At 50.8% G+C, this 12,674-nt stretch overlaps 1 protein-coding gene across 2 annotated transcripts in view; it reads right to left on the bottom strand.

The window, feature by feature from the left end:
• Positions 1–12,674, bottom strand: part of ADARB1 (adenosine deaminase RNA specific B1) — a gene marked incomplete at both ends in the record, with an annotated part of 62,033 nt that overhangs the window by 22,553 nt on the left and 26,806 nt on the right. For both annotated transcript variants that reach the window (XM_079704553.1, XM_079704554.1), the window contains 5 exons: positions 3,047–3,215; positions 4,315–4,463; positions 5,084–5,252; positions 7,222–7,336; positions 10,803–11,737. In XM_079704553.1, coding sequence (XP_079560679.1) covers positions 3,047–3,215; positions 4,315–4,463; positions 5,084–5,252; positions 7,222–7,336; positions 10,803–11,737 — 1,537 coding nt within the window. The remainder of the gene's footprint in view (positions 1–3,046; positions 3,216–4,314; positions 4,464–5,083; positions 5,253–7,221; positions 7,337–10,802; positions 11,738–12,674) is intronic.

Below are 12,674 nucleotides of genomic sequence, written 5' to 3'. Positions count from 1 at the left end.
ACAGGTGGTAGGCAGCCCACAAAATGAGCTGCGGTTCTTTCCCTACTTTCCTAATCTGTAGAAATTATATAAACAGGGATTGCTGCCCCCCACTGCCCCCCAAATGCAGAGCCTCTCACAGAAAAGCCTCCTGGGAGACCTGCGTCCTCTTTGTCCACAGCCACCTCTTTGACTTGCTTCAATTTATCTATTTCTTGGGAGTGGGGGGTGACTGGTTTAATTAATGGCTAGAATTCCATTCAAATTTTCTACCTATGCTTGAGTTAGTTTTACAAATGTACACTTTTCTAAAAAGTTTTTATTTCATCTCAGTTTTAAAAGATATCGGTAACGCAGTGTCCGTAATTCTCACTGTAACTACCTGAGCACACTTCCGTTCCTGCTGAATCCCTGACCACCCGCTTTTCTTCCCCTAATCTGGCTTGGCTGGGCCTTGTATCTTGGTCAGACTTGCCCAAGTCCTGCCGATTTCATTATCTTTTTCAAAGCAGCAGCACTGGGTTTCGTTGCTCCGCACCGCTCATCTCTGTTGCATCTAATAATAATTTCTGGTCTTTATCGTTTTTTCTACTTATTTGGATTTGCTCTATTGTTCTTTTCTGACTCAGTGGCTGTGGGGCTTTCTGTCACTTACTTACAAGCATTTCCTAACTTCCACTGCGACCTCTTCTTCTGTGAGCTGCTGAGGGGTAGCTGACACACAGCGCCCCGCACGTGGTTAAAGCACAGGGTTTGGGGAGCCCTGATGTTTATACACCCCTGAGACCACCCCAGAGTCTCCTCACACCTTGCTCTAGGCCTTCCTCCTGCCCCCTCCTGCTCTGGCCCCCTATCCCTGGGCAACCACTGATCTGCTTTCTGTCACTGTGAGGTAGTTTGCACTTTCTAGAAATTTACAGACAGGGAATCACACATAAGCACTCCTTTGGTTTCCCATACTCTGCATAGCTATTTTGCGATGTGCCCATGTTGCACTGACTGTACCTGTTTATTCTGTCCCTTGCCTGAGCAGTGCCCCGTGGCACAGACACACCCCCTGCTTACCCTGTTTATAGACTGACAGCAGTTCGGGCTGCTTCCAGCTTTTGACTTGTACAGGGAAGCTGCTATGAGCACTCCTGTGTGAGTCTCTGGGGACACTGCTTCCCTTTCTCTCGGGAAACAGGAGTAGAATGGCTGGGGCACACGGCTGCCAAGCCGTCCTCAGAAGTGGCTGCAGCATCAGTCCCCAGCCTGGGAGGATGGTGCTCCAGCTCCTGGGGTCCCCGCCGTGCCGGGCAGGGGTCCAGCCTCAGAGTCAAGCAAGTGCCTTCACAGCCCTCCTGCACTCCCTGTGATCAATGACGTGGAGCGTCTTCTCGTGTGCTAATTTGACATCTTTTTTGGTGAAGCGTCCATTAAAATATTTTGCCCATTTAAAAAATTGTTTTTCCCCCTTGTTGGGTTTAGAGGGTCTTTATATATTATGGATACAGGTCCTTTATCAGATACATGATTTGTAAATATATTTTTCCAGTCGGTGACTTTATTTCTCATTCTTAACAGTGTCTTTCAAAGAAGTAATTTTTAATTTGACGAGGTCCAACTTATCACTTTTTCCTTTCATGGAGAGTGCTTCTGGTATCGTGTCTAGGAAATTGCCTATCCCAGTTGCCAGGATTTTCTCCTGTTTTCTTCTAGAGCTTTTATACATTTAGGTCTATGACACATCTTCAATTAATTTTTGTATATGGTGCAAAGTATCAGGTTCATTTTTTTTGTTTCTACATAGGGATGTCCAATTGTCCCAGCACCATTTGTTAAAAAGACTGTTCTTTCTCTACTGAATTGGCTTTGAACCTTGGTCAAAAATCATTTGTGACCGACAATGAACATGTAGAACTTGAAATTAAAAACACAATACCGGGCTTCCCTGGTGGCGCGGTGGTTGGGGGTCTGCCTGCTGATGCAGGGGACACGGGTTCGTGCCCCGGTCCGGGAGGATCCCACATGCCGCGGAGCGGCTGGGCCCGTGGGCCATGGCCGCTGGGCCTGCACGTCTGGAGCCTGTGCTCCGCAGCGGGAGAGGCCACAGCAGTGGGAGGCCCGCGTACCGCAAAAAACAAACAAACACAATACCATTTACATTAACACCTCCCAAAATCAAATATTTAGGTACAAATCTAACAAAACATATTCAAGACCTGTATGAAGAAAACTATAAAACTGACAAAAGAATCAAAGAACTAAGTAAATGGAGAGCTATTCCATGTTCATGGATAGGAAGACTCAATATTGTCAAAATGTCAGGTCTTCCCAACCTGATCTATAGATTCAACACAAACCCAATCAAAATCCCAGCACAGTATTTTGTGGATGGTGACAAACTGATTCTAAAATTTATATGAAGGAGCAAAAGACCCAGAACAGCCAATACAACACTGGAGAACAAAGTTGGAGAACTGAGACTATCTGACCTCAAGACTTACTACGAAGCTACAGTAACTGTGATATTGTGATTCATGAGAAGAGTATACTTGGTCATTCAGATGACCAAAAATATATTTTTCTTATATGTATTTGGTCTTCTTCTGGGGTTCCTGGCTCATAGCTCCCAAACCCTTGGAATTTCCTAAGTGATTAGAGCCATAAGGTGTCTTATGTTAATGAGGTGAATTCTGTCACCCACCTAAGGATGGGGGCTGGTTGTCTGTGGGGCCAACTACATGATTATAGAAGGTGGGAACTTTGAGTCCTGCCCCCCTGATCTCCTGGGAGGGGAGGGGGCTGGAGGTTGAGTTCAAATACCAATTACCCATGCTTTTAATCAACAGTGCCTTTGTAATGATGCCTCCATAAAAACCCAAAAGGACAGGGCTCAAGAGCCTCTGCCCACAGAGACCTCACCTTTATCCCCTCAGGGTGACCCCCGAAGCATCTGTTTAGAACCTTAGTCCTTCAGAGAATCTGTGGAACCCATGAGGTAGGAAACGGGGGCGAAGCACCAGTGTTTCTGGAAATGGCAGCATACACCCCAGGTACTCGGTGGGGTGGGGGGGGTGCTTACCGCGCCATCTTGTCACTGCAGGACATGGTGAGCAGCCGCTCCCCTTGCAGCACCCCATCCCACGTCTGGATGCTGGCATTCGAGCGGACTGGGATCGTCCCCTCACCAGACTCTATTTTCGTCCGCAGCTGTCCTCGGGCTTTACGATTCGGATGTCTGTCTGCTGGTTCTAAGACAGAAACATAAGATCCTCTTGAGAGGGTCCACCGGTAGTTGACCATATACTTAACTCACTGAAAAGCACATCTAACAACACCCTATTGATTCAAAATACACTTTACACTTATGTGTGCACATGTTTATGTTATATACACATAAGATATGTGTGTACAATGTAAGTACATAAAAGTGGACAGGAGGGTATACTACAAACCAAATTCAAGAAGGTGGTCTCCTTAGTGGTTGGGAGAAAAGAAGGCTTCCATTTTAATCAAAATGATTTATTTCTATCATTAGAAACGAGTTGAAGCAGACAGGACAAAATGCTAACATTTGCTAATTCTAGGTGATAGATATTTGGGTATTTGCTATATTTCTTCGCTGTATATTTAAATTTTCAAAAATAAATCTATAATGATGCAGAAATAAATTCATAGGAAGCATTCACAAACATCCAGAGTGATTATCTCCAGGTTATATGAATATGGAGTGATTTAAATTTTCTTTTTTATGTTTTAAAAATATTTAGAAACTTTCTTTTTTATGTTTTAAAAATATTTAGCAACTTTCTACAATGGGTATATGTTGCTTTTATAATTAAGAAAAATAATGTAATCAGATGTTCTATTTGGAATAAATAATGCTTAAGCTTGTGAAAAGGGATGTGGGCACAAACTCCTATGAAACAAGAGCACTAACAAAAGTGAGAACAAGGGGGGATGGAGGGCACGTGGTGGCCACCAGCCTGCACCTGCTTTTCTAATTTGATTACACACTCATTAAACTACGACTCCCCAGAAACATGGATGATGACGTACACTTCCAATTCAGAGACAGGTATTACCCAAATTTAAAAACTGAAAACAATTTTGATCTAATATCCTCATTCTATTCTAATTTCTCATTAGAATCCACATTTTCATTCATTAAAATTTCAACTTACTGAGAAGAAAAACCTCATGTTTTTATATATTCCTACCAGGTCCACATCCAAGGTTGAAATTTTTAAAGAAGAAAGGGTATGAATGTAGGTTTATTCTTTTCTCTGTTATAGCACGGTCATGAATTTTCTTGAGACACTGTGGCCATGGACGAGCCTGGTGCCATACCTTCCAGGACGGGCTCGTGTGGCGAGAAGATCCTGGCATCTCCACAGGGGGAGGTGCTGATGTACAGATGGAACCGGACGTTCTCCTTCAGCTTAAAGCCTCCCCGCTCGGATTTCTCAAAGATGGATCTTTTTTGATCATCTTTGCTACTGAAAGGAAACAAGTTGCAAAGATAAACTTTAAAGCTGAATACAATCAAAATTTAGTCTGTCATAGCTTACGATGATTTGCAAAGGCCAGTGTTTTCAACGGGGTAAGATAAGCTTGGAGTGGGGTATTTATTTTATATGTTAATGACAATTAGCACAGTTCCTGTCTGGTCACCAGTGGGACAGGCCATCAATACGCAAGTAACCTCTCCTCCTCATTCATGACCTCAGAACAGAAAGGAAGCGTGTCGGATGTGGCCTGTGGTGAGAAGCAGTCAGGTCCACGGTCAGCCGTTCTGGGCACAGTGACTGGGGCAGCACTGCCCACCTCCCCAGCACTTATTTCTGCATAAAATGAAAGCTCGGGGTCTGAAACACAGACATGGCCCCTCTGACTACACGTGTGGCATGTATGTACATGCAAGTGTGTGTGTTATAATTCAGCTTCACGGGGAAATGGGATCCAACCTCACTGTTACCCAGAAAGTTACCAGGTTGAGAATTTTTCAGTGCTTACAAAAGCAGTGGAAAGTTTTGCAATACATTCTGATGAGAGGACAATTAAAAACAAAAAAGGAAAAAAAAACAGCTTCCTTTACTTATTTACTTGTTAAACTTACTTTAAGTAAAGCTCAAGTTGTGTGTAAAGAAACCTAAGCAAGGATCTTCGAGATATGATTTCTGCGTGGCAGTCGTTCAGCGCAAGGCCGCGATCACTCATGTACTCGCCGTTAATACACTTTGTTCCTGTGGAAACACTGATCACCTTGGCATCCTTCACATCTGTGCCTGAAAAACAGAAGAGAAATCGTTCCTCGCTATTCCTTGCCACGCCCGGGCTGGACCCACATTCCTAGGGACTGATCTGGGAGACGTCAGCTCATTTTCACACCCTGCCACTGACCCTCACCTGGGCATGCTAACGGGCCCCCAGAGCCTTGCTTTGCACATTCTGGGAGGGTAACCCTCCCCACTCTTGCGTGTACAGATTCTACTTGGGAAGTTACTTCACCTGGAACGCACTAGTCTTTTCTTGAACACTCCCCAGTGGACACGGGGGAGCACTGTGTAGAGGTAGACAGACTGGCCTGGTAATGAATCCTGGAAGTAACATCAAAGCACTGCAGAGGTTGGGAGGACTGCCTGACACTCACCCCGGGGGCCCAGGAGTCATGCAGGGGGCTGTCTAGCGGTCTGGCACCGTTTAACTGCACGGGGAGTGAGTGCAGCCGTCAGCACTGGGGAACCTTGGGAGCCATCACTCTGATATGCAAGTGTCGACAGACAGACCATGTAGGACAGGGTGCAGGCCCTGCGCGCGGCCTGCCGGGGAAGGTACCTCACTTTCCTCCCATGTCCTCCGAGGCCCATCCTACCACTGTCTCCATTTGCAGATGAGGGGACTGAGGCACAGGGCCAGCAAAGTCGGCCTGGGGATTTGAACCAGGTCTCCTGATGTCAGGACCACATGCCACGCGCAGTGTGGTGCTGCCTTCAGGCGTAAACCGTGGCTTCCAGCGGAGGGTCCCAAATGCAACACACACTATGGGGCAAAATGCCCCCACGAGGTAACGTGCCCCTTCTGAGGCGGTTACAACACCTGGATGAAACCCACAGGCTCGCTCACTCCCGTCGCCGGGAAGGGCAGTGCCTTGCTTAGGGAACTACGTCATCCAGCAGCACACGCGCTCACCGTTACGTGTGTACAGGATGACAGCAAGGAGACGGAGGGAGAAGAGGGAGAAAATACAGGCAGCAGAAGAAACACTGAAACCCACGTTACTGTTCAGAGCATCCATCCCACCCGCCAGACAGCTCTCGGCTGTGCCAAGGGAAAGACACAGCAGGAAAATGAGATCCTGTCCTCTAGGGCATGGAGCGTGATCAGCGCCAAGGAGCACAGAATCAGGTCCTGTCCATGATCAGAGGTGAACTACGCCTCAGGAGAAAGGGACGGGCAGTCACACCATGGGAAGTGGGGTTGCCCCTGCCCGCCGGGTGTAGACAGATCAACCACCCCCCGCCACCCCTCTCTCTGGCCTCTTCGTGGCTTCCTGCACACGGCAGGCCAGGCTTGGCCAACTGGGCTGAGCAGATGCTCCGAGAAGAAAGGGACGGCCCCAGACTCCGCCCCACGGAGCAGAGGGTCCTCCCGGCCACCCAGGGATGCAGGCACTGGCCGAGGCCGTGCTTCCCTGCTCCCAGGAGGGGTCCACGGAGACGCCGCTTGGCGGGCCCACTCCTGGGATGTGGGGAGAGGACTCAGGGAGGGTTCCCTTCGCTGCTGGGGCTTAGACACAAATTTAATAGGGCTTCTTCTGCTATCCCAAAGCGTGCTGTACCCCCACAGATTTTCTACTCTTGCTAGGGCTTCCTCTCTCCCCCATAAAAGTCACACAGAAACTTATCTGGCAGCGTTAACATTAACGGATAAATCAGATTAAGTCCTACTTTCAAGTGAAGTAAGAACTAACAGCTCTCCTGCAGGTTTCCAGGGTCGATCAAGGCATTCACATAAGATTACAGGGAGCAAATATTAATACAGGACTCTTTCTCCAGATGAAAACCTTAGGTTAAAAAGATGAACCTGTAGGGGAGAAATATAAGCGCAGTTCCTCTGTTTGCACATGGTAAACATTTTGAAGGAGAATGAAAAAGTGACCTCCTGCTGGTGTCACAGAGATTTTTCTAGACTGAAAGCATTTCACCTTCATTAAGCATGAAAACAGGCAGGTGCACACACCGCCAACACGGTTACCTGTTGTCATGACGATTCCAGCAAGAACTTTCCTGCGCGCGTGGGGGGCGGCGAAGTTGTCCGTCAGGTCCCCAAACTTCTCCAGAACCAGGCGAGCCACGGCATCGGCTAAGACCTGCGGACCAAGCAGAGGGTTAGTGCTCCCCTCGGGGCCACGTTCTGGGGCCTCTCCTCTGGAACCACACAGGTAAGTCTGGCAAACGAGTGTGTGTGTGTGTGTGTGTGTGTGTGTGTGTGAGTGCGCGCGCACGTTTTTTCCTCCCAGACATTCCTTGGAAACAGACGCCCAAGGGGTGTGCGAGGGTCTCTGCAGAAGGGCAGTCTGGAGCCCGACCGCATGGGAGCCAGCACCTGAGCAGGTGAGGCCTCCTCACACCAGCCCTGCCCCGGGGGAGGGACCCAGGCCCAGAGGCGAGAGCGCCTGCCTGGTCACCCCCCTCCCACCCTCTGCGGCTCTGAGTCCCGCAGCCACAGCCCCCGCCCGAGTGGCAGGGCTTCGGGAAGAAGTGAGATCACAGGAGGTGCGGCCCAGTCAGCTCAGGGCTGGCGAGGCCCCATGGGGGACACGTGGGAAGAGAAAGAGGAGGTCTGAAGGGCGGTCACACTGCAGGATCACTAAGCTCACAGCACCTCCCCCCCAAAGGTGCCCGGTCCATGTGTGTCTCAGTGATTTCAACATCTAAAACTAATTACCGTGGCCCAGTCACTCAGAAACCAGCACCGCTTAGAGCCTGCAAGGGCATTTGTCACTTAGATCGAATGACACCAGAATGCACCAGAGGCTACACTTGTACAGGGCAAGTGTAATGTGATTTTAGAAGACTTCTAGTGGTGCATTTCCAGGTCAGGGAGCCACTGGACTGAAGGGAGTGCTTCTCAGAAGCAAACACATTGGTGAGATTTTGGACATGGTCCTACTTTCACAGCTTATGATTCATCTTGGATAGAACGGACCCTCGGTGTTTTGGGAAACGATGCCTGATGGGAGGTGTGTTCCAGGAGCCACGCGGGACCCACGTCCCACCAGCTCACAGTGGTCTGGAGTCCCCAGCTGGGCCCTCAATAAAATACTGCCAAATGAACAGAAAAGCCACCTGTCCTAAATGGTGGCTTCTCTGGGAAGAAGCGTCATCAGGATGTTTTCACCTGCCACTGCACCAGCAACAAGCCCCAGAAGGCGGTGCTCAAGGCCAAAGGCACAGAGTGTGGCAAGAGCAGGGGATGGGGCCCCACTCTGCATCCTAGAGAGAGGCACAGAGGGCGGAGGTGTGCAGGCAGGAAAGGTAGCGAGGCCATGGACAGAAAGTCAGGATGTGCAATCACACAACGGCGACGATGCCCTCCGGTGGGAAGAGAAGAACAGCAGGAGGGGAAGGGGAAGCCAGAGGAAACAAAGGCCCGCTCCATGCGAGGTGAGACGGGGCTCCGAACTCTCAGAGAAAAGCAGAAAAGCGTGGAGTCGGGCACTTGCACTGACAGCCTCTGCCCAGGCCAGCCCTCCCGTCCCCCGAAGGGACTGGGTGTGAAGCAATCTCCCTCTAGATTCGGGGCAGATATGATAACAAAGGGTACATGCTCTCAAAGTCAGCTCGAGGCTGGGCCCCGCGGAACGGCTCGGTCCAGCCACGTCCACCAAGTTCACTGACAGACTGCCCTGCACACACCACATGGGCAACACTGTCTGATTTTAAACCCTCTGATGCCGCCATGAACGCCATGGAGGCAAAAAGTCCTGAGACCAGGGATGGCCAACCCACGCCCTTCAAGGGCTCCACCCGCAAGACAGCAGGACGTTTCGCCCCCTCTAGACCGTGCGTCTGGAAATTCCCCAGGGAAAGAGTGTAAGGACTGACCCTCTGGAGGCCGGCACAGGTCCTGCGAGGAGGACACGACTACTTCCTGAGGTGCCGCTAGGGGGCTGGGAGCCACCCCGGGGGCCCTGTGATGGGGCGGGCTCGGGCGGGGGGAGAGACGGCTCCACTTCCCCAGACTTGGCTGGCCTGGGCCACAGAGGCCACTGGGCAGGGCGGAGACGGCCCCTCCCGAGCAAGGCTCCACCAGCCAGGGGCTCTGGCCACTGCTCCCCACTGACCCCACAGCCAGGGCAGAGGCAGGCTGCCGGCGCACACGCACACGCGCACACCCGCGCACACGCACACGCAGACCTCCGCCCGCCTCCCTGCCTGCCCCCCGAAGTGTCACCCACGCAGAACCAAGCACCGGGGGTCACGGCCTTTGATGAGTCCGGTCTCTTCACATGACAGCCAATGGCAAGGGAAGACAGGGCCACTGTGGCTCAGGCTGAAATACTCTATCAAACAGTAAACCTGAAAACAAAAAATCCCTTGGGAGCTAGTGCCACCGATGTGTAAAACGATAAAGGGACTAATGGTTCTTATGAATAATATTAACAAGAAGTGAATACACGGGAAGTGGTTACTTGGCTCATAAAAAATCAGCGAAATACTTTGAATATGTTACTTTATACTGATGCTGTATTTGGTTGCTTTAAGCGAAAAAAAATAAATTTTCTTTTTTTAAAACTGAGAACTACTGGTCCTCTCGGGTGACAACTGCACAGAGGTCACAGAAAGGCAAGACGGAAGCGGAGTCTCCTGTGGGAATGTGGGCTGTCCTGTCAATTCGGAGTCCTTCATTTTTTCTCCTCAGATCAGTGTGTATTTTATCTTCAAAGTGAATAATACTTTGACAGAAAGGAATAGAGAAGAGGGTCAGACTTTCTCCCTGAAAGAAACATTTTTACAATAGACTGGAATAATTTTGGATTTCCAGGAAAAGAAGCAATAAATAACCGAAGGGTTCTAGGGTGTTGAGATGACAACTAAACATCATTTCCTCCTTCCTTATCCTCAGAGCCCACCCTGAAATGTCCCCTCTCTTCACCCTGAAATTTCATCCTGATATGCCCCCTTCTCGCCCTGTCCAAGACCAAACTAACAGGGGTGCCCACCTCCGGCTGAGCAGAGGAGCCCCAGGGACCCCTCGGGGAACTCCAGGTGCCGAGACACCCGGGCACCTGGCGGGCTCTGGAGCGCTCGCAGAGGCCCTGACGCCCCCCTTCTGACGTGTGCTCGCCACTGCTGCGGCTCGGCCTCTGCCTGGACAGGATCCGCGAGGCGCTGGCACTTGACCCAGACTTGGGTTTCAGCTGCTGACCCACCAGCCTCACCTGTCCCGTACCTGGGTCCCAGGTGAGACATGGAGGGGGGACCCTACTGAGCTGGGGCAAGGTGCCAGGGCTCCGGCCCTCCCCTCCCCTCCCGTCTCCTCCACGACAGGCGGCCGTGGGCTGTGGTCGCCCCAGGGGCAGGCGGCACAGGGAGGGCACCTCGGCCCACCCACCGTGGGCGGCACTGACCACACCGCACCTGACGGCCCTGGCTGGGCTTCACAGCGGCCACACAACCGGCACAGTCACGGGAAGGCCGCCCGGCAGCCAGACTTACCAGGACCTCCCCGTGCCGAGGACAGAGCGACGAGAAGACACCAGTGACCACGGCCACCGCACCCCGTCTAAGAGCATGAGCAAGCTGCGGCCGCGCCCGGGCGGCTTTCCTCACCTGTGGCGAGTGCAGCTGGAGGCCCTCGCTGGGGACAGGCTGGCGAGACGGGGTCTGGTCCAGGCGCAAGTTAAAGACAGTGGCCAGGGCGGACCGCGCGGCCCGGGCCTTGGCGAGCTTCTTGCTCCTCCCTGAGCCTTCGAAGAACTGCCCGTCCACAACCACGGACAGGACGAAGTTTTTGGCGTGGCTCTCCCCGCTCTCCGAGAGGAAGTCGTACTTCAGTCCCGGGCGCAGCTCGTTCAAGATCATCACGGGGTTCTTCCCGCTCGGGGGTGGGAACGGCGGGGGCACGGGGAGGGGCGGCTGGGCCAGGCTGGCAGGCACGGGAGATGCAGCCAGGCTGAGGTCCCCACTCGAGCTGAAGGAGTCGTCGCCATTGGCGCCCAGGTAGAAGGGCACATCCGGCCTGTCCGGGGTCTCAAAGCCATTGAAGAGCGCGTCGGGGAAGTCGGCCTGGTCGGACGTGAAGTCTGCATTGGCGGACAGGCTCCGGCCCATGGCCAGGTGGGCCTCAGAGGCGTTGGGAAACTGGACGAAGGAGCGCAAGGCCTTCTCGGCCGCGTGCAGCTTGGCCTTCTTCTTCGTGGGCCCGGAGCCCTCGAAGACCTGCCCGTTGACCTCGACGGACATGACAAAGAGGGGAGCGTGCACGGGTCCCGTCTGCGACAGCAGCGTGTACTGCAGGCCAGGCTTGATCTCGTTGAGCTGCATCAGCGCGTTCTTGGGCAGCGCGGGCCCCGGCGCCCTCCTCCGCTTCTTCAGGCGGAACTTGGAGTGGCCATTGCTGCTCTCGTCCAGGGCCCGCTTCCTGCTGGCGCCCCCGCCGCCCCCGTTGGAGAGCGGGGCACCCTCGCCAGGCCCCGGGGCGCTGCCGTCCTTGGGGGGCGCGCCGTCCAGACTGCAGTTTTCCTTAACATCTGTGCTGCTCGAACCTGCGGTGCCCAGAAAGAGTAACTTACAACGCCTTCGTTGCAGGATCTTGTAAATGCAAAATTTATAGATTCCTTTATCGCCCTTTGTAACTGGTTAAGTGATGTGTGCTTATACATTTTGTTCCTGGCTGCATACGTGTGGAGCTGTGCATTTAACCACAGAGCTATCCACCTAAATTGGAATAATTGGAGTAATTGGACGTTCTGAGAAATAATGAGAAATAATAACTAACCCTGTTTCTACTTAGTATCACGGGACTGCTTTTGCATTAAAAGGTGAATTTTTAAATCATCTTTTTCTAGGAGAATATTCCGAAACATCTAGAGGAATTTTATTCAAGTTAATCAAAATGTGGGATGATAAACTAACCCAGAAAGACCTTACATTAATAAATCTAATATCAGTATTGACAAATGTACACTTTATTTTAGCATTTTCTTCCTTTTCAATGCCATCTACTCTCATACTATACTCATGTTGGGCTTTCAATTGCAGCCTTTCTCAGAAAAGAAGACATTATTTAAAACATGCATTCACAAGTTACTTAGTTTTTCTGGTTTAAAATATGCAATTAATATGTGCAGTTATTTGGTTTGGTTCATGGATCTTAGAAAACCGCTTATGTAAAGTATTCTGGCCTTTTAGAAATTATTAAGGATATAGCTTCACTTCTAGTATTCATTTAACATTTTCTCATTATGGATGGGGACTGATTTGCCTCTGAATCCTTAATACATCCCATGATAGAAAATCATATATAAGGCAATATAGGAAGAGAGACACTGCAGACGGCCACCGCGCTCTAACTTCCCAACTGAAGGTGGCACCTTTGTCTTTTTTAGAAAAACAAATAGTTGATGGATTTACAGAATAATTTAGTTATCCTACCATTTAAAGGTAGTTTATTTTTAAAATTAATAAAGATAATTTTAGAAC

The sequence above is a fragment of the Hyperoodon ampullatus genome, assembly GCF_949752795.1.
Source record: "Hyperoodon ampullatus genome assembly, chromosome: 5".
In the NCBI taxonomy this organism is placed as follows: Eukaryota; Metazoa; Chordata; class Mammalia; order Artiodactyla; family Ziphiidae; genus Hyperoodon; species Hyperoodon ampullatus.
This window is presented reverse-complemented; position numbering and strand designations above follow the sequence as displayed.